At 56.0% G+C, this 18,004-nt stretch overlaps 8 protein-coding genes across 8 annotated transcripts; 2 read left to right on the top strand and 6 right to left on the bottom strand.

The window, feature by feature from the left end:
* Window positions 1-76: 76 nt before the first annotated feature.
* Window positions 77-402, bottom strand: CDEST_08634 (Putative rapid ALkalinization Factor; the record flags this gene model as incomplete). The annotated part of the gene is made up of 2 exons (XM_062924793.1): window positions 77-130; window positions 181-402. 2 exons carry the CDS (start codon window positions 400-402, stop codon window positions 77-79), a joined length of 276 nt encoding a protein of 91 aa, XP_062780844.1.
* A 3,697-nt stretch (window positions 403-4,099) lies between these two features.
* Window positions 4,100-5,842, top strand: CDEST_08633 (uncharacterized protein; the record flags this gene model as incomplete). Its single annotated transcript, XM_062924792.1, has 4 exons — window positions 4,100-4,216; window positions 4,402-4,411; window positions 4,500-4,550; window positions 4,743-5,842. 4 exons carry the CDS (start codon window positions 4,100-4,102, stop codon window positions 5,840-5,842), a joined length of 1,278 nt encoding a protein of 425 aa, XP_062780843.1.
* Window positions 5,843-6,149: 307 nt separating this feature from the next.
* On the bottom strand, window positions 6,150-7,516 carry CDEST_08632 (uncharacterized protein). The gene is made up of 2 exons (XM_062924791.1): window positions 7,238-7,516; window positions 6,150-7,130 (listed from the first exon to the last, which is right to left on the bottom strand). The coding sequence occupies exons 1-2, from the start codon at window positions 7,376-7,378 to the stop codon at window positions 6,249-6,251; spliced, it is 1,023 nt and encodes a 340-aa protein (XP_062780842.1). The 5' UTR covers window positions 7,379-7,516; the 3' UTR covers window positions 6,150-6,248.
* A 367-nt stretch (window positions 7,517-7,883) lies between these two features.
* On the top strand, window positions 7,884-8,728 carry CDEST_08631 (Putative large ribosomal subunit protein bL28). The gene has a single exon (XM_062924790.1). It carries the CDS (start codon window positions 7,954-7,956, stop codon window positions 8,722-8,724), a length of 771 nt encoding a protein of 256 aa, XP_062780841.1. The 5' UTR covers window positions 7,884-7,953; the 3' UTR covers window positions 8,725-8,728.
* A 1-nt stretch (window position 8,729) lies between these two features.
* CDEST_08630 (Putative tryptophan synthase beta chain-like, PALP domain, tryptophan synthase, alpha chain) lies at window positions 8,730-11,689 on the bottom strand. The gene is made up of 5 exons (XM_062924789.1): window positions 11,514-11,689; window positions 11,281-11,368; window positions 11,140-11,210; window positions 10,847-11,079; window positions 8,730-10,788 (listed from the first exon to the last, which is right to left on the bottom strand). The coding sequence occupies exons 1-5, from the start codon at window positions 11,559-11,561 to the stop codon at window positions 9,090-9,092; spliced, it is 2,139 nt and encodes a 712-aa protein (XP_062780840.1). The 5' UTR covers window positions 11,562-11,689; the 3' UTR covers window positions 8,730-9,089.
* A 766-nt stretch (window positions 11,690-12,455) lies between these two features.
* On the bottom strand, window positions 12,456-12,871 carry CDEST_08629 (uncharacterized protein). Its single transcript, XM_062924788.1, has one exon. It carries the CDS (start codon window positions 12,742-12,744, stop codon window positions 12,517-12,519), a length of 228 nt encoding a protein of 75 aa, XP_062780839.1. The 5' UTR covers window positions 12,745-12,871; the 3' UTR covers window positions 12,456-12,516.
* A 1-nt stretch (window position 12,872) lies between these two features.
* On the bottom strand, window positions 12,873-15,713 carry CDEST_08628 (Putative plasma membrane fusion protein PRM1). Its single transcript, XM_062924787.1, has 2 exons — window positions 15,644-15,713; window positions 12,873-15,131 (listed from the first exon to the last, which is right to left on the bottom strand). The coding sequence occupies exon 2, from the start codon at window positions 15,120-15,122 to the stop codon at window positions 12,933-12,935; it is 2,190 nt and encodes a 729-aa protein (XP_062780838.1). The 5' UTR covers window positions 15,123-15,131; window positions 15,644-15,713; the 3' UTR covers window positions 12,873-12,932.
* Window position 15,714: 1 nt separating this feature from the next.
* Window positions 15,715-16,892, bottom strand: CDEST_08627 (uncharacterized protein; the record flags this gene model as incomplete). Its single annotated transcript, XM_062924786.1, has 3 exons — window positions 15,715-16,041; window positions 16,094-16,699; window positions 16,819-16,892. 3 exons carry the CDS (start codon window positions 16,890-16,892, stop codon window positions 15,879-15,881), a joined length of 843 nt encoding a protein of 280 aa, XP_062780837.1. The 3' UTR covers window positions 15,715-15,878.
* Between the last annotated feature and the right edge of the window lie 1,112 nt (window positions 16,893-18,004).

Raw genomic sequence — 18,004 nt, 5'->3', positions numbered from 1 at the left:
CCCCACGGTCCCGCAACCCGAAGTGGTTGGTGTATGTGGTAGGACTCATCTAGTTGTAACCAATGTTCATCCCAACTTAATCCTCAGGCTCGTTATCCTCAGCAGCAAATTCATCCGCCACCATGCGTCGCTACGTGAGATCAGAACAACCATTTCAAAGAGCACTTCCAGAGGGCTTACAAGTTTGCTGCCACCACGGCATTTGTTGTTCTGATTGCAGCCACTGCTTGGGGGATTGGCGGACCCTGTACTGCCCCCAGGAACACAGTTTGCCTTGTTCTTCCCATTGCAGGGAATACGGCCGCTGCCCATTGCGCCGTTGCTGATAGATTCCGGGGACGGGACAGGAGATGCAGTAGCTAGCAGCACAAAAGCGACGGTGATGACGAGGGAGTACTTCATGTTGAGTATTGTGAAGGGAGTTGTGAAATTGCGGTAGTGGATGTCTTTGGAACTAGGCTTATCAGAAAGGTAATTCTTGTTGTTGCGGCTGAGAGCTTTTTGGGATTGAGGATGGCTATCCAGCTTTATACCTAGACCAGGGCTCGGAAGTGACCAGCATAGGGTGCATCGTTAATGAAGTCGTGTCCATTCTGGGAATTTACTCAACGCCTAATCAATTTGTCACTCGATTCTTGTCAGTGAGATGTAACATGCCATCTGCGACACACATGATGTACACGAAGGTGAAAACCCCCATGCGTATAGGCTACATCGGCTCATATCTGAAGCCAGATAGTTAGCGGTATCAGGTTTTCAACCCGCGCAAGGGATGGCATCATGGATAGGGCGCTGAGGTAGCCAGGTGGACGAACAGTCAGTGATGTCTTTCCATCGGTAGGTCCGATCGATATGATCCTACTCGACGGGGCTTTTTCGGTCGAGGAGTCTAGAACTAATTGGTGTTCAATCCGAGAGGACCCTAGTCAAGACATCATGATAAGCGGTCGAAAGCGCGGAGGGCAGTGTATCACTTCGGACTTCCTCCTGCCCATTGGTGCCTTTTCAAGTCGTCAGACCACCGAGACTGGCCTCGTCCACGCCAAATTCAGGAGTCTAGACCAGTTGACTACCAGCCGACTTCAGTTTCACTTGATCGACCGGCCTGGCCGGTGCCCCGTGCTTGCTCTGCCCAAGACGCCGCCCGTTATCCAAAAACTATGTCGCCGCCCGGATCAGAGCCCGGACAGCCAAGTCACACCGCCTGGCCAGCAAGAACTAGTCAGCGTCAGGGGTTTCTGACGCGCATAGGTAGCCTATAATCACCTTTTAAGAGCGCGTCCTTCATGTCACACTAGCATTCAAGGAACGGTGCAAGCATATAACTAACTTGATAACCGTGCAATAACTAAGAGGGGTTACAAAGAGACTATGTGAGACAGTTTAAAGTTTACCACTCCGTTGGTCAACTCAACAATCGACTGGACTAGTCCATACAGTTGGCAAACTGCGGTGTTTGCATAAGGATACCTTGCTACTGCCCATGTACGGACTGTTGTGAACACTTGTCTGATCGAACAGAAATGAGTCTCTGAGTCGCTGTCAAAATACTTCTGTCTTTGTTGCTTAGCCAGCTGAGGGCTTTGGCTCGTGTTACCAGTCTCAACAAGCCATCCCCTTTGAGTGCTGATACATAGCCAACGTACCTCGGAAGGGGTTGTTTGACGAAGACTCATCAGTGGACCGAATGATACGGTGTGCAGAGAGTTCCTAAAAAGCTTCTGGCCATGAGCCAAGACAGGCTGTTGTAGGAAATTCCGTTTTTTGTGAGCTGTTTGCGAAGCTTTTGCTGTCTTCTTCAACAGCACGAAAGACTATCTCGTATCATGCAGTTTTAATCACTCTGAGTTATCAAACCAGTTCTTTCTCTGATGATGTTTCATCAGTTGGAAACTTTTGGATTCGAGTGGCGGAATGGAACAAGGTCGCCTTCAAATCATTGCTGCCAAGAGGATCACAACCAGAATCAACACACTATCAACTGACAAACACAAACACATAAGCCATAGAAACCATATGCATTGGAGGAAACATCTCATGTAACCGTTGTTTTCGGAATCTAGTTCCGCACTCGCGCTACGATTGTTAGAAAGCTGGGAAGAGGGATATATTTGATGTTTTTGTAGAACGCGATGCTTGACAATGTCCTCTGGCATCTAAGATCAACATCTGTCAACAGTTTCTCAAAATTCTAATTACCGCAAGTTGCGCTGGTAATTCGTTGGAAGCAAACGCGAGCGGAAGACAACTGGATCTCCAAGGTACCGGCTGTGACGGATCTCGCAAGTTCAACGGGGTAACTCATTTCGCGAAGATTCTTCGTTGTTCAATAGGTCATACGATTAATTAATCATTGGTCTTATGAGGATATATTGAAGATTCCAGCAAGTCTGAGTTTGACTTCACCGTTCATTGCCGCGGTCTCGTCGCACATGAGTAGACTCCGATGTGTTAAGTGGTTTCTTGGATTGCTCGTTTACTGTTCAACCACATGAATTCTTCATCTGTTGTTTGTCTCAATTAAAAAAGACACTGAGGCTGAAAAGATACTTGTCTTTTTCTAGTTTCTTATGAAGTGCAATCATTGTTTTCAAGTCGCAACCGTATCAACTCTAAGGTACTTGCACTGCTACCCCCCAATGCATTCTTAGACTGGTTTCAAGTACGAAATCTGAATCTCTGATCTTCTTTTCTCATTTGGTTTCCCTCAACGAAGCACCTATGCAATGGCCAACATAAACGGCTATCAGAACCGGCCTCTCTGAATCTCTCGGCACCAGGACCACCACCAGAAAAACAACGCCGAATTCAGTCTACAGGCATGCGCCGACCAAACAAAGGCAAGTGTTTCTGTCTCAGCATCTCGTTTAGCCCTATTTCAAAATCGAGGCATACATGTTTGCTTCACCCAGTCAGTTTCAATAGCATCTTCCAAGTAGCATTCACATTTCCCAGCATATATGATACCGGGTCAGTTGCAGCTAAGAAAGAGGCCTTCGAATGAGCTTGTTTACACTACTTCAGATGCCCTAAAAGTATCATTGGATGGACTTCGCAGCTGTTGTGTGCATAATGTGGCGCAGTTTAGGAACGTGGTTCAAACGACTGAGATTTTGGCATTGCGGGCGTGTCGCACCACGACGCATCGGTCGAGATTGCGCACGGCAAGAGACAAACAAGACGGGTTTGGACAGTCGAGGCCCAAAGAGGAAATGCTAGGCACCCGACTTGAAGGACATTACGTCGGCCATCGATGCACTGCTTCCTTGCAAACGGGAGATGGGCCCTGAGCTCCTTTGTCCTGACGAAAAAGTGAAACCCCTTTGAAGCGAACAAATAGCACAGCCAGAGGAACTACCCGCCCACCCCGCCCAGGCCACCGCAGACAGTCTCGGCTGTCCCTGACGAAAACCCTCGAGTCGAGTCCAGGGACGAGAGTGAGCGAAGGACTGAGTCAAATGCGGCGACATCCGAAGCCGGAAGGGGCCAGGTGAACGTCGTCCACATGCGCTCCAGTCAGAGAGACCGGGCCAGGGGCGCGTCGGGATCCATCCGCTGTGGGTCCCGCACAGATTACATCATCCGGAATACGGCAATACCATATTTCCGCTCCCCCGCGATTGCACGATTGGAGCGGAGCCTCTCATGACTCGATCCACTTTACTCCGAATGCGCCCTCTCTTTCTCCATGTCCTGGAGTCGCACCGGACCGGGACAACACGCGCGCCCCTCTCTGGGCAGGTACGTAGGTACGTAGGTAGGTAGGTACCTGGCCTACCTGCCTGTGCCCCTTAGGTACCTATTTGGGCTTGCTAGGCGGATGCGGCCAAGACTCATGTGCTGCTGGAGTCCCCAGAAAAGCGGCAGAGTCACAGGTCAGCCCATTTCCTTGGTTAGACCACTTCCCGTCTGCAGCTCTTTCGGCACTTCGCTGCTGTCTCGGAATCTTTGGACCTGAGGTACCTCACTGGGATCTTTTTTTTGTGTGCTACTGCTGCAGAACTTCCTTCTCTTCTCTTCCTCTTCCTCCTCCACCACCATCTCTTTACCCTTTCCCCCCCCCTCCTCTCTCTCCATCCATAACAATCCTCTAGAGAAGATGCTGTCCACCGCCAGAATCGCAACCCGGCAGGCCGCCGCCCGCCGCATGGGCGCTCTCCCCGTGTCGGCCGCGCGAGCCGGCTCGACCTGGGCTAACGTCCCTCAAGGTCCTCCTGTATGTCTCACACCTTCAAATGCCAATTGACGTTGCGCCACGATTGCTAACGAATGCCTGCAGGATGTAAGTATTGACTGCGCCGATGGAGCAAGCTCCGCGACCTCGTAGGAAAGGAGTGAACAGAAAAGAGGAGAGAAATTTTGGTTTGCTAACTGGCCACTTTTTTTTCCTCCGCATCACAGGCCATTCTCGGTATGACGCATCCGAAAGCCCTCCCCGCGCGTGGAGCTTTACATCTCCTTTTCCGAAGCTCAATTGCGACTAACAAAGACAAACACAGGCATCACGGAAGCTTTCAAGGCCGATAAGTTCGAGGCCAAGATCAACCTCGGTACGAAAACCCGCCCCCGCTAAGCCACGTTTTTTGGCTAGCTGTCACAAGCTCAGCTGGAAACACACACACACACTCTCTCTCTCTCTCTCTCCAGCCAGACACCGACAGCTAGTCGGATTCTTGCCCGGCCGACCAATCCCTATTCGCACCCCCTTCCCTTTTCTTCCATTGACTAACAAAGCCATGCAGGTGTCGGAGCCTACCGCGACGACCAGGGCAAGCCCTACGTCCTGCCTTCCGTTCGCGCTGCCGAGGAGAAGGTCATCGCCGCCAAGTTGAACAAGGAGTACGCCGGCATCACGGGCGTGCCCGAGTTCACCAAGTCGGCCGCCGTGCTCGCCTACGGCGCCGACTCGTCGGCCCTGGACCGCCTCGCCATCACCCAGTCCATCTCCGGCACCGGCGCCCTGCGCATCGGCGGCGCCTTCCTCGCCCGCTTCTACCCTGGTGCCAAGAACATCTACATCCCCACCCCCTCGTGGGCCAACCACGGCGCCGTCTTCGCCGACTCCGGGCTCGCCGTCCAGAAGTACCGCTACTACGACCAGAAGACCATCGGCCTCGACTTCGAGGGCATGCTCGCCGACATCAAGGCCGCGCCCAAGGCCTCCATCTTCCTCTTCCACGCCTGCGCCCACAACCCCACCGGCGTCGACCCGACCCCCGAGCAGTGGCGCCAGATCTCCGACGCCGTCAAGGCGAGCGGCCACTACGCCTTCTTCGACATGGCCTACCAGGGCTTCGCCTCGGGCAACACCGACACCGACGCCTTCGCCGTCCGCCACTTCGTCGAGCAGGGTCACAACATCTGCCTCGCCCAGTCTTTCGCCAAGAACATGGGCCTGTACGGCGAGCGCGTCGGCGCCTTCTCCATTGTCGCCCAGGACGCCGAGGAGCGCAAGCGCCTCGACTCCCAGGTCAAGATCCTCGTGCGCCCCATGTACTCCAACCCCCCCGTCCACGGCGCCCGCATCGCCTCCACCATCCTCAACGACGCCGCCCTGAACCGCCAGTGGCTCGGCGAGGTCAAGGGCATGGCCGACCGCATCATCACCATGCGCGCCCTGCTCAAGGAGAACCTCGAGAAGCTCGGCTCCGCCCACGACTGGTCCCACATCACCAGCCAGATCGGCATGTTCGCCTACACCGGCCTGACCCCCCAGCAGATGGACGCCCTCGCCAAGGAGCACTCCGTCTACGCCACCAAGGACGGCCGCATCTCTGTCGCCGGCATCACCAGCGGCAACGTTGGCCGTCTCGCCGAGGCCATCTACAAGGTCAAGGGTTAAATCAACCCCAGCCAGTCCTTAGTAGACAAGGGACTTGTTGTTCCAAGGGTGGGTTTCGGGGCAGTATACTGGGGAGAACAAGGTCTGAACTAGCCTGCCCTTCATCATGAGGCATCATGGCTGTTGCTTGGAAAGGTAGTTGATTCCTTGGCTCTCTCAGAATAACCATAAAAAGGAGGTTTGTACGAACATGGGAGGGGAAAGGCCGTCTGTTTTGCGACGCCAAGGCAAATGCGGCTGGTGGATTTCATAGACGTTTGGCCTCCCTCGGTAGTAGACCACACATGCGTCCCAGCTGTGTACAATATAGCGACACTTCTTTCGATGTAAACCATGTTCCAAACACGCTTCTGCCGCCCGCAAGCGACTTGTGTTGTGCTCGTACAGGACCCTTCGGCCTTCTCGGTCACGCCTTGTCTAACCGTGCCAGATCCCTGTTCACATCATCCAACTCCCTCTCGAGCTGCCGCTTCATCCTCGCCATCTCCCTCATCTTCCTCTCCTTGCCCTCCTCGCCCTCGATTCCGACCCCGTACCCTTCCAGCTCGGCGCGCCGCGTCATGACGGTGCTTTCGAGCCTCAACCGCGCATCCCTCAAATGCGCAGCGTAGTTGTCCAGCGCGGCCACCATCTCGGGCGAGTACACCTCTTTCCTGACCCCCTCCCGCGCGGCGACAGCATCCGCCTCTGCCCGCTGCGCCTGCAACGCCGTCTCTGCCGCCCTGAACTCCAGGCTCCTCGCCACGACGCCGTGCTTCGCCTCGAGCGCCCGGATCAGCAGCGTCAGCGCGCTGGCGTACTCGTCCAGGACCCCAGTTAGGCCCGCCGCTGCGCGCAGCCGTTCCCGGGCCAACGCATGCTTGGCCTCTTGGACGTCGTTCTCTAGCTTGCGGTACGTCGTCTGCAGGGCGGGCACGTTGCGGTGGAGGAAGGAGGGGTTCGTTGTCGGGTTCGCGATGCGCGCGAGCGAGACGGCCGAATTGTGTAGGGTGGTGGAGACAAGGTCGCCGAGTTGCGGGAGCAGCGATTGGAAATCGGTGAAGGGCGGGTTCGACAGGAGGATCGTGAGGGAGTCAGGCGGTAAGGGTTCGGTTGCTGTGAGGAGGGGCGGGAGGAGGAGGAGGAGGTCGAGTAGGGGTTCCGGGAGCGGCTGTTGCGGTTGTGGTGCAGGTTTGCTGCGGGTGATTGTCCTCGCGGGCGCTGTTTTGGGTTCGGGAGGTACAGTCTTCGAGATGGCGCTGATCAAGAGGTGTTCTTTCGCGGCGGTGAATCTGTGGTCTGCGAGTTCCTGGTGCTTGTGTTAGTTGAGCAAAGGGCAAGCTGATCGTTACAGCGGTTTTCATGACCTCTGGGAAGGCCGTGGGTGATGCTGCACGCAAAAGTGGGTGTACTGACATTCTGGATCGAGGTCTGCTCCTTTGACGCAGGTTTCTTGGTCGAGCCGTCTGGGTTCAGGATCGCGGTTGTGAGGGCGTGATGTAGCGCCGCGAAGTCGGGGTTGTTTTCGAGGACTGATGCCTCGACTGGGGGTATCATGGCGGTCTGTAGTGGCTTTGTGTGTTCTTTTGCGGCTTGTCTCAATGTTACCTGCGCTGCTTCTTAACTCGCTGCTTCTGGAGGTGAACTATAAAATGTCACTCGTCAGGCCGCCTTCCGCCAAAGTTGGGTCTCGGTGTGTCGGTGTAGAGGGGTCGTCGCTCGCACGGGCCCGAGGAGAGATGCTCCCAGTCGCAAGGCCACGGACCCCTGTCACGAAAGGAACACGCCGTCACCTGATCCCACTAAACTCAAGGCTCAAGAGTGGACTCACTTTCTCACTCCATCAGCCAATGGAAGATCCCAATTGTCGAGGAGCGGAATATCCACCCCGCCGAATCTCGAAGCTCCGAACTCTGACCATTGCCCAAAAAATCCATCCCGGACTCGCGCAGCTTAGGACCTCACTTTCGAGACGACGACGACGACGACGACGACGATAATCCCCCCCCCTCCCCGGACCGTCGCCCGCGAGCCAACCCCCCTTCCGACCGAACCAATGCCGCTCATCTGATCCGAATCGATAACTAACAATCCACCGAAGACGATAAATCACACAAAAAAAAAAAAGAAAGATGCGCTTCAACACCCTGAGGCCGGGGTCCTCTTCCCTCCTCGCCTCCCTCCAAAACCTCACCCTCACCACCACCACCGACACCACCGCCGCCCGCGCCTTCTCAACATCCGCTCCTCTCGCCACGAAAACGATCTCCCTCCAAAAGATCCCCACCTCCACCGTGCCCCCCTACCCCTACGGCCCGCGCCTCCTCTACAAGCAGTCCAACAACGGCCTCTACGGCTCCGCCCGCATCCGCCACGGCCACAACGTCTCGGAGAAGCACCACCAGGTCACCAACCGCACCTGGCGCCCCAACGTTCACTACAAGCGCCTCTGGTCCGACGCCCTCGGCGCCTGGGTCCGCATCCGTCTCACCACCCGCGTCCTGCGCACCGTCGAGCGCGAGGGCGGCATCGACGCCTACGTCACAAAGACAAAGGCCGCCCGCGTCAGGGAGCTCGGCCCAGGCGGCTGGAAGCTGCGCTGGCTCGTCATGCAGTCGTCAGCCTTCCGCGCCAAGTACGCCGCCGAGAGGGAAGCCCTCGGCGTCCGCGGCGAAATGCCCGAGGACCAGACCGACCTGGTCCACTACATGGTTGACGCCGCCACCCCGGGCCCGTTGAGCGCCGTCAGCAGGGGCATCATCCAGCGGAGGGCTGGCCAGATGATCGCTGAGGAATTTGTGCTCGGCGAGGATGCCGAGCTGTTCGAGGCTGGCGCCCACTACGGGGAGGACCTGACGGAAGGCTTCGAGAAGCCGGCCGTCAAGGCCAACAGGTTATCGTAGCGTCTGTGAGAAAGTAAGAGGGGGGGAGGGGAGAGCGTGTATGGAACCACGTTTGTGTTGTTACAGGGGAACGACTTTGGTGTATCATATGTACAAAAGTTTCTCACATCATAGAAATACGCATTGGGGAAAGCCTTTAACTCTTCAAAAAGAAGCAAACCTCCGTTTTTCTCTGCCGGTTTTGGTCTACAAACAAAAAATCGCTTTCCAGAACCAACTTTTGGTCCTGAAAAAATGGATATCTCCTCGTTACGCCCTGCCCTGCAAATGCCTAGATGCCCGTTGTTTTCATGATTTACCCCCCATGCAAGTAAGTTAGCCAGCCAGCCTGTCCCCGTTCCCTTTTTTGTTTCTGATTTGTATATCTAGAAGCGCAAGTCCCAGCCAATCTTGGGGCCCAGCTTGGGCAGCTCGTCGGCGACGCTCTGCACGTCCTTGTCGCCGCGGCCGCTCAGGCAGATGACGACGTCCTCGTCCTTCTTCATCGTCTTGGCGAGCTCAATGGCGCCAAAAATGCCGTGCGCCGACTCGAGCGCGGGGATGATGCCCTCAAGCTGGCTCATAAGACGGAAACCGATAAAGGCCTCGGCGTCGGTAGCGGCGACGTACTTGGCGCGCTCGCTGTCCTTCCAAGAGCTGAGCTCGGGGCCGACGCCCGGGTAGTCGAGACCGGCCGAGATGGAGTGGGTCTCGGCGACCTGACCGTGCTTGTCCTGGAGGATGTACGTCTTGACACCGTGCAGGACGCCCTTGCTGCCTCCCGAGAGGGTGGCGCTGTGTCTGGCGGTGTCGATGCCGTCGCCGCCGGCCTCAACACCGAGAAGCTTGACGGAAGGGTCGTTGGCGAAAGGGTAGAACATGCCGACGGCGTTGCTGCCGCCGCCAACGCAGGCGACGACGGCGTCGGGCAGCTTGCCTCTCTTCTCAAGCATCTGCGCCTTGGTCTCGTTACCGATGACAGACTGGAACGTGCGGACAATGGTGGGGAAGGGGTGAGGGCCGATGGCGGAGCCGATGATGTAGTGCGTCGTGTCGAGCTCGACAACCCAGGCGCGCATGGCCTCGTTGACGGCGTCACGGAGCGTCTTGCTGCCGGCCTCGACGGCGACAACCTTTGCGCCGAGGAGCTTCATGCGGAAGACGTTGAGAGCCTGTCTGCGGACGTCTTCAGCGCCCATGTAGACGGTGCACTCCATACCGAACTTGGCGCAGACGGTGGCGGTCGCGACACCGTGCTGGCCAGCGCCCGTCTCGGCGATAATCTTGGTCTTGCCAAGGCGCTTCGCGAGGAGAAGCTGGCCGAGGGCATTGTTGATCTTGTGCGAGCCGGTGTGGTTGAGATCCTCGCGCTTCAGCCAGATGTTGGCGCCGCCGGCGTACTCCGTCAGGCGCTCCGCGAGATGCAAGTGGCCGGGGCGACCCATGTACTCGTAGTATGAGCGGTACTCCTCCCAGAAGGAGGGGTCGTCCTTGATCTGGTTGAAGCCCTCCTCGAGCTCGGACAGGCAGTCCATCAAGCTCTCGGGGACGTACTGGCCGCCAAAGTCACCAAACCGGTCGGGAATCTTGCCGTGCATGGCGGCGAGCTCGGCAACAAGCTCACTGTCCTGGTCGGCGGTGATGGTGTCGTCGACGGTGGGGTTGGTGGGCTCCTTGGCGGCGGCCATGGCCTCGACGATGCCGACCTCGCGGGTAGTCTCATCATTGGCGCTGTCGCGGCCGCAGAGGTAAGAGCAGTACTTTGCGACATCGTTGTACAGCTCGCCGGGGGCGGCCTTCTGAAGGGTTGTGATGATCTGGGAGCCGACGACAACGCCGTCAGCGAGCTGAGAGACGCTCAGGAAGTGGTCTCTTGTGCTGACGCCGAAGCCGACAGCAGCGGGCTTGTTGCCGCTGTACTTCTTAACACGCTCGACGAGGGCGGGGAGGTTTGCGTTCAGAGAGCCGGACGCGCCGGTGACACCCTGGCGGGAGACGACGTAGATGAAAGAGTCGGCCAGCTTGCAGAGAATCCTCATGCGAGCGTCGGAGGTCGCAGGAGCGATAAGGGGAACGTAGGAGAGACTGGAGTGGGTTGACTGTCAGTATTACGGCGGTGTCGTGGGATAGAACGGACACTCACCCTCCCTTGGTGCAGAGCTTGCGGAAAGAAATGGCCTCCTCGGGCGGCAGGTCAACGACGATGAAGCCGTTGACGCCTGATGTCTTGCAGTCGGTCAAGAGTCTCTCCTCGCCATAGCTCAGGAGAGGATTGTAGTATCCCATCAACATGACAGGGGCTTTAAGGCCCCGGTCCCTTGCATCCTTGACCATCTTGAGTGTTGACTCGATCGTGACGCCGTGTTGCAACGCAACCTATCTCCTGTCAGTCCATGTTGCACGCCATCAACTCCTGCAGCTCTAGCCGCCACTCACAGTGTTTGATGTCTGAATAGTCGGGCCGTCGGCGATAGGGTCGGTAAAAGGTGCACCAAGTTCGATCACATCTGTTTTCATAGTCAGAGTCATGCCTTCCTTCCCCTTCTGCGGGTGTCTCGAGGGGTTGGAAAAACTCACCAGCACCACCCTTCTCCATAGCCAACAGGACGTCAGGTGTGTCCTGGGGCGTAGGGAAACCGGCAGTAACATAGGTAACGAGTGCAGACTGCCACGCTGTTAGTTCAATCGCTTCCCGTCTTGCCAATGTCGTGGACTTTGGCCAGTCGCGGTCAAGCCGTCTTCAATGTCGGCGCGGGGCCCCGCGATCGCAACGAGGGGCACGCGAAAAGACTAGGTGGGGGAAGACTCACCCGGCCTTGGGCCTTGCAGCGCTGGAATGTTTGCCGAATGCCTTCCATGGTTGTGTGTGATGTTTGCTTATGCCAATTGGGGGTATATAAGAAGAATTTGACTCGCGGGTATCACTGAGTAGGGGGTTGAATGAATAGATCGAGAAGAGGTTGAAGGCGGCGGCGGTACTTTTAAGTAGTAGATGGGAAATAATGATCTCAGCGTGGGGGAGTGACGGGAATGACTGTCGGAGGCGTGTAAAAGGCGGGACGGCCGATTCAGCGGGAGCTCCGACTCTGGGTCCACCACTGTCACTACGCAGCGAGGGTCCCACCCGGTTATCATTTGGTAGAGGTACTTCTCCCTTTAATGGCCACCTCACCATACCTAGGTACTAGACAGTTGACGGCCGCCCGCTGCATCTCTGCAGTTTACGGACTACTACAGCGCATTGCGAAAGCCCTACAGCGCATACCTGGGGACCGACGGGCCCCAGGAAATCCCATTCCCGCCACCTCACCGATGCCGGATAGCGTCCCGTCCATCCAGAATTGAGCCTTGTGATTGGTCGGATGCGTTCCCTGGGGCAGAAAGTCGGAGCCCGCTATCCACATCGAGGCGGGGCGGAGATGCCCAAAAGAGGTCACTCCAACTCCCCGCTTCGACATCCGCCGCTCCGGCAGGCAAATCGCAGTGGACTCATCGGCCGCTGTGCGTTGAGTCGGGGGGGAAACTACGTAGGGAGCCAAGGCGGTCCGATCCCCTTGATGTCTCACAGGCACACAATATGTCACTGACGGGACACTTCTCTCCCTCTCGGTGACGTCCCGCCTTTGCATGCGTCAACTCTCGGCCTTCCACCCCGAACGGCTCTGTACTTCTCCCCAGCATCCTGAGTCTCGCAAGGATCCTGTCACGGGCATTCCCTCCTACGTCCCACATCACAGCAAAACACCAAATAAACGGAACAAGACATGTTGTGCGTGTTTGGTTGCAGCTAGCAGCACTATGTTTAAACTCGGGCTACCTTCTGGAGATATGTACCGTATAGAGGTTCCGGTGGCCAATGATGCAACCACCCAACCGAGAGAAAAAGAACAACATCATCATCTTGATGAAATGAATCAGATTGCAAAAATGAGAACCGTTGTGGAATCGAAAACAAACGGTGCGGCGACTGAGCCGTTGGTATCTCTTGAAGTATCCCTCTTCCCTTTCCTGTACATCAACGTCGAAATCCCGAGCAACCATGTTCCAACGCCCATACTATCCAGACCTGTCGTAAATGAGGGGTATCTCTCGGCGTCGGTCCAGCCAAGGCCTGAGGTGTAGCGGTCTCCAATATCTTTTTTTTTTCTCTTTCTCTCTTTTCTTTCTCCTTAACTTTTTTTTTCTTTTTCTATTTTTCTTCTAGTTGACATACTTCTCAGATACCCGTGTTAGATCTTGGTGGACGACGTTGTGTCGAGGTGGCCATATGAGCTTTGTCTCTGATGGCCCTCCATGGGCTGTACCCTGCCGCCTTGAACACTCGTCTTCTTGACGGCCTTCTCGTCTCGGAATCCTGAGTAATGGTCGTCGTCTACTGCAGATGCGTCGCTGCCGAATTGAGGGAACCGAGAATCGTTGTCACGGGATCTGGGAGGGCTTCTCGGGCTCATGGCTGGACGGTCGTCCCCCGTATAGCGCAACCCGCCCTCACTACGACCCTTGTCTGGCATGGCCATGCCAACCAAGGCACGGATGACACCGACGAGAACGACAATGACGTAGACGAGGAGGATGCCAGTGGAGATGAGAGCCTCCTGGATGATGCCACGGCGGAGCACATCAGTAACGTGCGTCACGGCGCCAGTGACTTCGTCCGTGGTCACCGACGATGGGGAGGCCAGGAACGTGTTGAGGTCCGAATCGCCCGAGATGGACTCCTCGGCACCAAGGCTGAAGGTGTCGTTGGCAAACAGAGGGAACGAGACCTGCGAGTGGTCGTGGACCCAGGTGAGCCCCTTTTGGACTGCCTCGACCTTGAGCCCGATCGTGCAACGGACGACGTCCTTGATGGGATTGATGAGGATGGTTCCGTTGAAAACCGTTTCCAGACCGGTTGTCATGGTGTTGGTGAAGGTGTTCAGCGTGTCGTTGACGGCCGAGGTGGCGTTGGTGACGTATCCGAGCATATCGTTGTTGATCTCGTTCTGCGTCGACAGCACCACACCATTGGCACCGTCAGCCCACGACGTGGAGACGTCCTGGAGCGAAGCAACGACGTCGTCGGCGAACTCACCCACTTGATTGGCGAGCGCAGGCACCTGCCTCTCAACAGCCTTGAGAAGGATGTACTGGCAGAAGCAAGAGAAGAAGCCGGCGATGGCAAGGGCCAGGACAAAAAGAGCGGGAAGGGACGTGGCGTACGCAATGGCCCATCGCACGAGGATCTGCCGCTTTCCTTTGAAGTGAGACGCGATCTTGATGCCCCAGGTGGCAGTCATGGGACGGGATGCGATGTAGACCACGTCCATCGAGTCGTACTGGTTGCTGGCCATGATCTTGGCGTGCTTCTGCTCGCGTCTCCAGCGCATAATCTCCAACCACGCCATCGGCGCGATGACCAGCACAGCGAGGATGGAGAGAACGACGATGAAGATGATGCGCGCCTTCTGGATCATGTCTCGCAGGTTGTCGAAAAACTCGGAAATGCTGTTGTTGGTCGAACAAAACTGAAGTGCCTGTTTTTGTGCGACAGGGAAGACGGATCGGTCGAACTTATATCCCTTGTAGGCATCTTCGACGGTCTTCTTGAGGAGATTGAACGGGAACGAGATAGCCTCGGCAGTCATGTTTTGGACCTCTTCGAAAGTAGGAAGGTCGTCGTTGAGCTTGTTCAAATCGCCGACGAAGCCGCTGGTGTCAATCTTAAGGTCACGCAGATCGTTGACGGGCCCCGAGAAGTCGACTTTTGGGAAGTCGGGTAGGACGTTACCGAGGACAGAGTTTTCGATGGCGTCGACGGCCTTGTTGATGCCGTCGGACAGGCTCTTTGACTTGTCGTCGATGACGTTGCTGATTTCGCCGACCGCCTTGTTCATGGCATCCGTGACCTTCTTGGTGACGTCCGAAGCGACGTCGAGGCCGCCGTGGATGAAGGCAGTGATAAGGCAGGTGTACATTGAAGTCATCATGTTGATGACGAAGATGATGAGATTCTGGACACCGGTGATGAGCAGACCGAGCACAGCGACCATGCCGTCGAGGGTCCTCTCGATGCCCTTGGCCGACAGCTCGTTCACGCCGACGGAGAGGTAGTGAGGCATAGATGCCATGGCGCTGCCGATGTCTTCAACCTTAGTGCATGCGGAAAGCGCCTTCTGGTTCGCTTCGTCGACATTGTCGTTGAGGCTGGCGATCAGCAAGACGACCCTGAGCAGGACAAGCAGGAGCAGAATCGTCCACCGGTTCAGCCAGATTTGGGAGAGTCTGGCACGGAGGCTGAGGTAGGGCGTGATGTAGGGAGCAGTATCGGCTCGCGCTTGTTGTGTCTTTCTAAGCTCCGCCATCTCGAGCGAGTCCGACCTGAGGGAGTCGGGGACGGCCGGGTAGGCCTCATCTTGTCGATTCCGCGAGGAAAACATTTTTGTAGTCTATTGAGAGCGTAAGAAGATGATGCGAAATTTCTTGTGGCCAGCAAAAGAAAAGGAAGAAGGGGAAAGAGAAATAGAAAAATCGGAAGCCGAAATCCAGAAATCCAGAAATGAAGGGGAAAAGACGGTCGACGTCAAGGTTGAATTATTTGTTGGTGAAGGGTGGTGGAAGAATTAGGTGAATCACTTGACGCGGCGAGGAAAAGTTGATGGAAATCGTAGGGAAGGAGAGTGACAAAGGAAACCCGCCAAGCACTGAGTCTGAACAAACTTCTATGAATCCATTTTGGGGTATGTCTTGGGAGAGAGGATGAATACGCAGGGCAGAGGATGACTTGGAAGGACAACGGAGACAAGCGGCGACAGTTTCGTGACTGGGAGGCAACGCATACAATAAAAAGGGAAGCCGACTAACACCCACACAGCGAGCGAGGTCCCACAGCATCATCACATAGCAATTTTCCCTAGCCGCGCAGCAATGGAAACTCGGGAAAAGAAACATGGCGGCTTACCTGGTTCGGGCTACAATGCCAAAGAAGGCCTTCAAAAGGCCGTTTGGCCGCGGCCTTGAAAGGAAATTACCTCGACTTGGCCCAAATCGCTGTTTCGTTGGGCGGCACCGGGTGAGGGTGGGTTTTTGGGAAGCCGGTGTTGTCTGGTGTAAGCTGTAAGCGCGCTCAGCGGCGGCTCCTCTCAGCCAACCAAATGCAAAGTCCGGGGTCACGATGAGCGGCTGCCCAAACGCTGCTAAGGCAATGCGATATTTCTGGACGACGAGATGGGGCTCCCGAGAGGCTCAATGTCGTGTAGCCGGCCGTATGCGTGATCAGATCGAGCGATATTCTTCTGCCCTGTTACAGCAGTAGACTCGGTCCGGTCCGCCTCGAGAGCAGGGTTGAGTAGGCGAGAGCTAATATGATGAGCTTGCTTGGCGAGAATGGTGAATTGCCGTGCTTGTTTACTTTTTTTTGTCGTTGCTGCTCTTTACAATGAGGTCCGATCGGGTGACGAGACTCGTTGCTTGAGACATGCGCAGTGAGATTTGGTCGTGTTGTGATACCACATGAGCAAAGACCCAACTCAAGATAAGCCAACGACAGATGGCTTCATGAACGGGGCGAACTCGAGTGATATACCAATCGAGGGTTGAGTCACTGAGCAAGGGGACACCACAGAGCAACGGTTGAATGGTGCCCATCTTTCCAAAAGCCACCATTCGGAGGGATGTGGCAGAGGGTGAAGGGTATTTTAATGTGAACCCGGTCTCGTCCATAGGCTCGGATCGATCCAGAGAGCTCACGGCGGGAATGCGCCGTGACGCCATTGGCAAGCCGAGGGCATTTTTGCGGAGAGCTCTCTTCCCACGGTGCCACCTCGTGAACGGCGCTGCCCAGTTCGCATCCCCGTCGCGAGTCACGCCAGCGAGAGCAAGCCAGGCTGGCGGTTTGCTGGTGGCTGTGCCCGGCGGAGGAGGGAAGAAACGGTGAGTTGGCCCTGGCTTAGAGTGGTCCGGACGAGATTCTCGATTCTGGATTTGCTGGCGTTTCCGGGGATGTTTCCTTGCGGAGCTGCACGAAGGGTCACGGATTCATGGTGACTGGGAAGAGGTGCGTGAGAAACGCAACGCAACGCCTGAGAGCCACAGGAAGCAAAGCAGGAACAGAGCAAAGATCGTCAGCCAGCGAACGAAAAAGAGGCGGCGGGTGGCTGGCGCTTGTCAGGGGGCCCTGGACGTTTCTTCCAGTGATTTTGTCCAATCATGGGCTAGAAAAGGCCGCCCGGCTCACGCCGCTATCAGAGAATCCCGGTAAGCGGATGGCAAGAACGGCGGGGATTGGACAAAAGAGGAGAACCCAACATGGTGGGATCATGGGACGGACCCTGAATTGGGGTTTTTTGGTGATGTCGCTTGTGCTTGGCTCCCCAAGGCTCCCTCCAGCGTCCAAAGAAGGTCGTCGACCGACGAGCGATGATCCATGCCAAGCAAGCCTTTTGCCACCGAGCGCGATAGAATTTGAAAACAGGTTTGCGACAGGAACAGCTTTTGGGAGGCAGATCTTGGTCAGCCTGCACGAAAGCTTACCTGGTGGAGGTCCACTAATTGTGGCATCCGAGCAAGTGTTCGTCTCAAACCATCAGCCACGTCAGAATATCGGTACGTGCAGATAGATGATCCAATAGCAATGGCACGAGTTGGAAGGCAAAAGAAGGGGGAAAGACGGACGGCTTGGTTTCTCCCTTGTTTGGTCTGTCGACGTTGCCCTTATCTTGCCGAAGGCAGGCGCAACAAAGACTAATTACAGAGTATGTGGTTGTTCCTTCTGAATCTGAATTGCTGTAGGAAGGGAAGGCACCGCCGTTTTTCTGCCCAGAGGGTCCCCGATCCATTTCTTTGCAAAAACCACCGACGGCCGTTGGCTCCACTAAACAAGAAACTGCACGTGCCCTGTGCTCCTTCCCACCGTGCGGAGCTGTGTCAAGTCTTGATGATGGAAGAGAGCGCCCCGCTACTTCTCACAGGTATGGCGATGGGCGCTTCGCAACGTAAAATTCAACGCCGCGAGCGATGACGCTGACGCTTAACACGTCTGCCGTCGAGACCCTCGCTCAAATTCTCCCATGTGAAGAAGAGGATATAAGGCTACTTGTGTCTTTGTAAAGAGCGGCCCATCTCGATAAGGTTCCCCTCGGGCTTCGGAATGAGAATTCCAGCCTAGTTCTAGGTGTTAGTGCCCAACTCTCGTTTTTCTGAAACTACAGTGCAGGTTCATCTTCATTCTCCAAGACTCCCATGACGCACCAGCATACATCATTGTCTAATTCTTGTAGGATCACCGGCCCCAACAACTTCGACTAATGCTGGTTCCCTCGCG

This window comes from Colletotrichum destructivum, chromosome 5 (genome assembly GCF_034447905.1).
Source record: "Colletotrichum destructivum chromosome 5, complete sequence".
NCBI classification, from domain to species: domain Eukaryota; kingdom Fungi; phylum Ascomycota; class Sordariomycetes; order Glomerellales; family Glomerellaceae; genus Colletotrichum; species Colletotrichum destructivum.
This window is presented reverse-complemented; position numbering and strand designations above follow the sequence as displayed.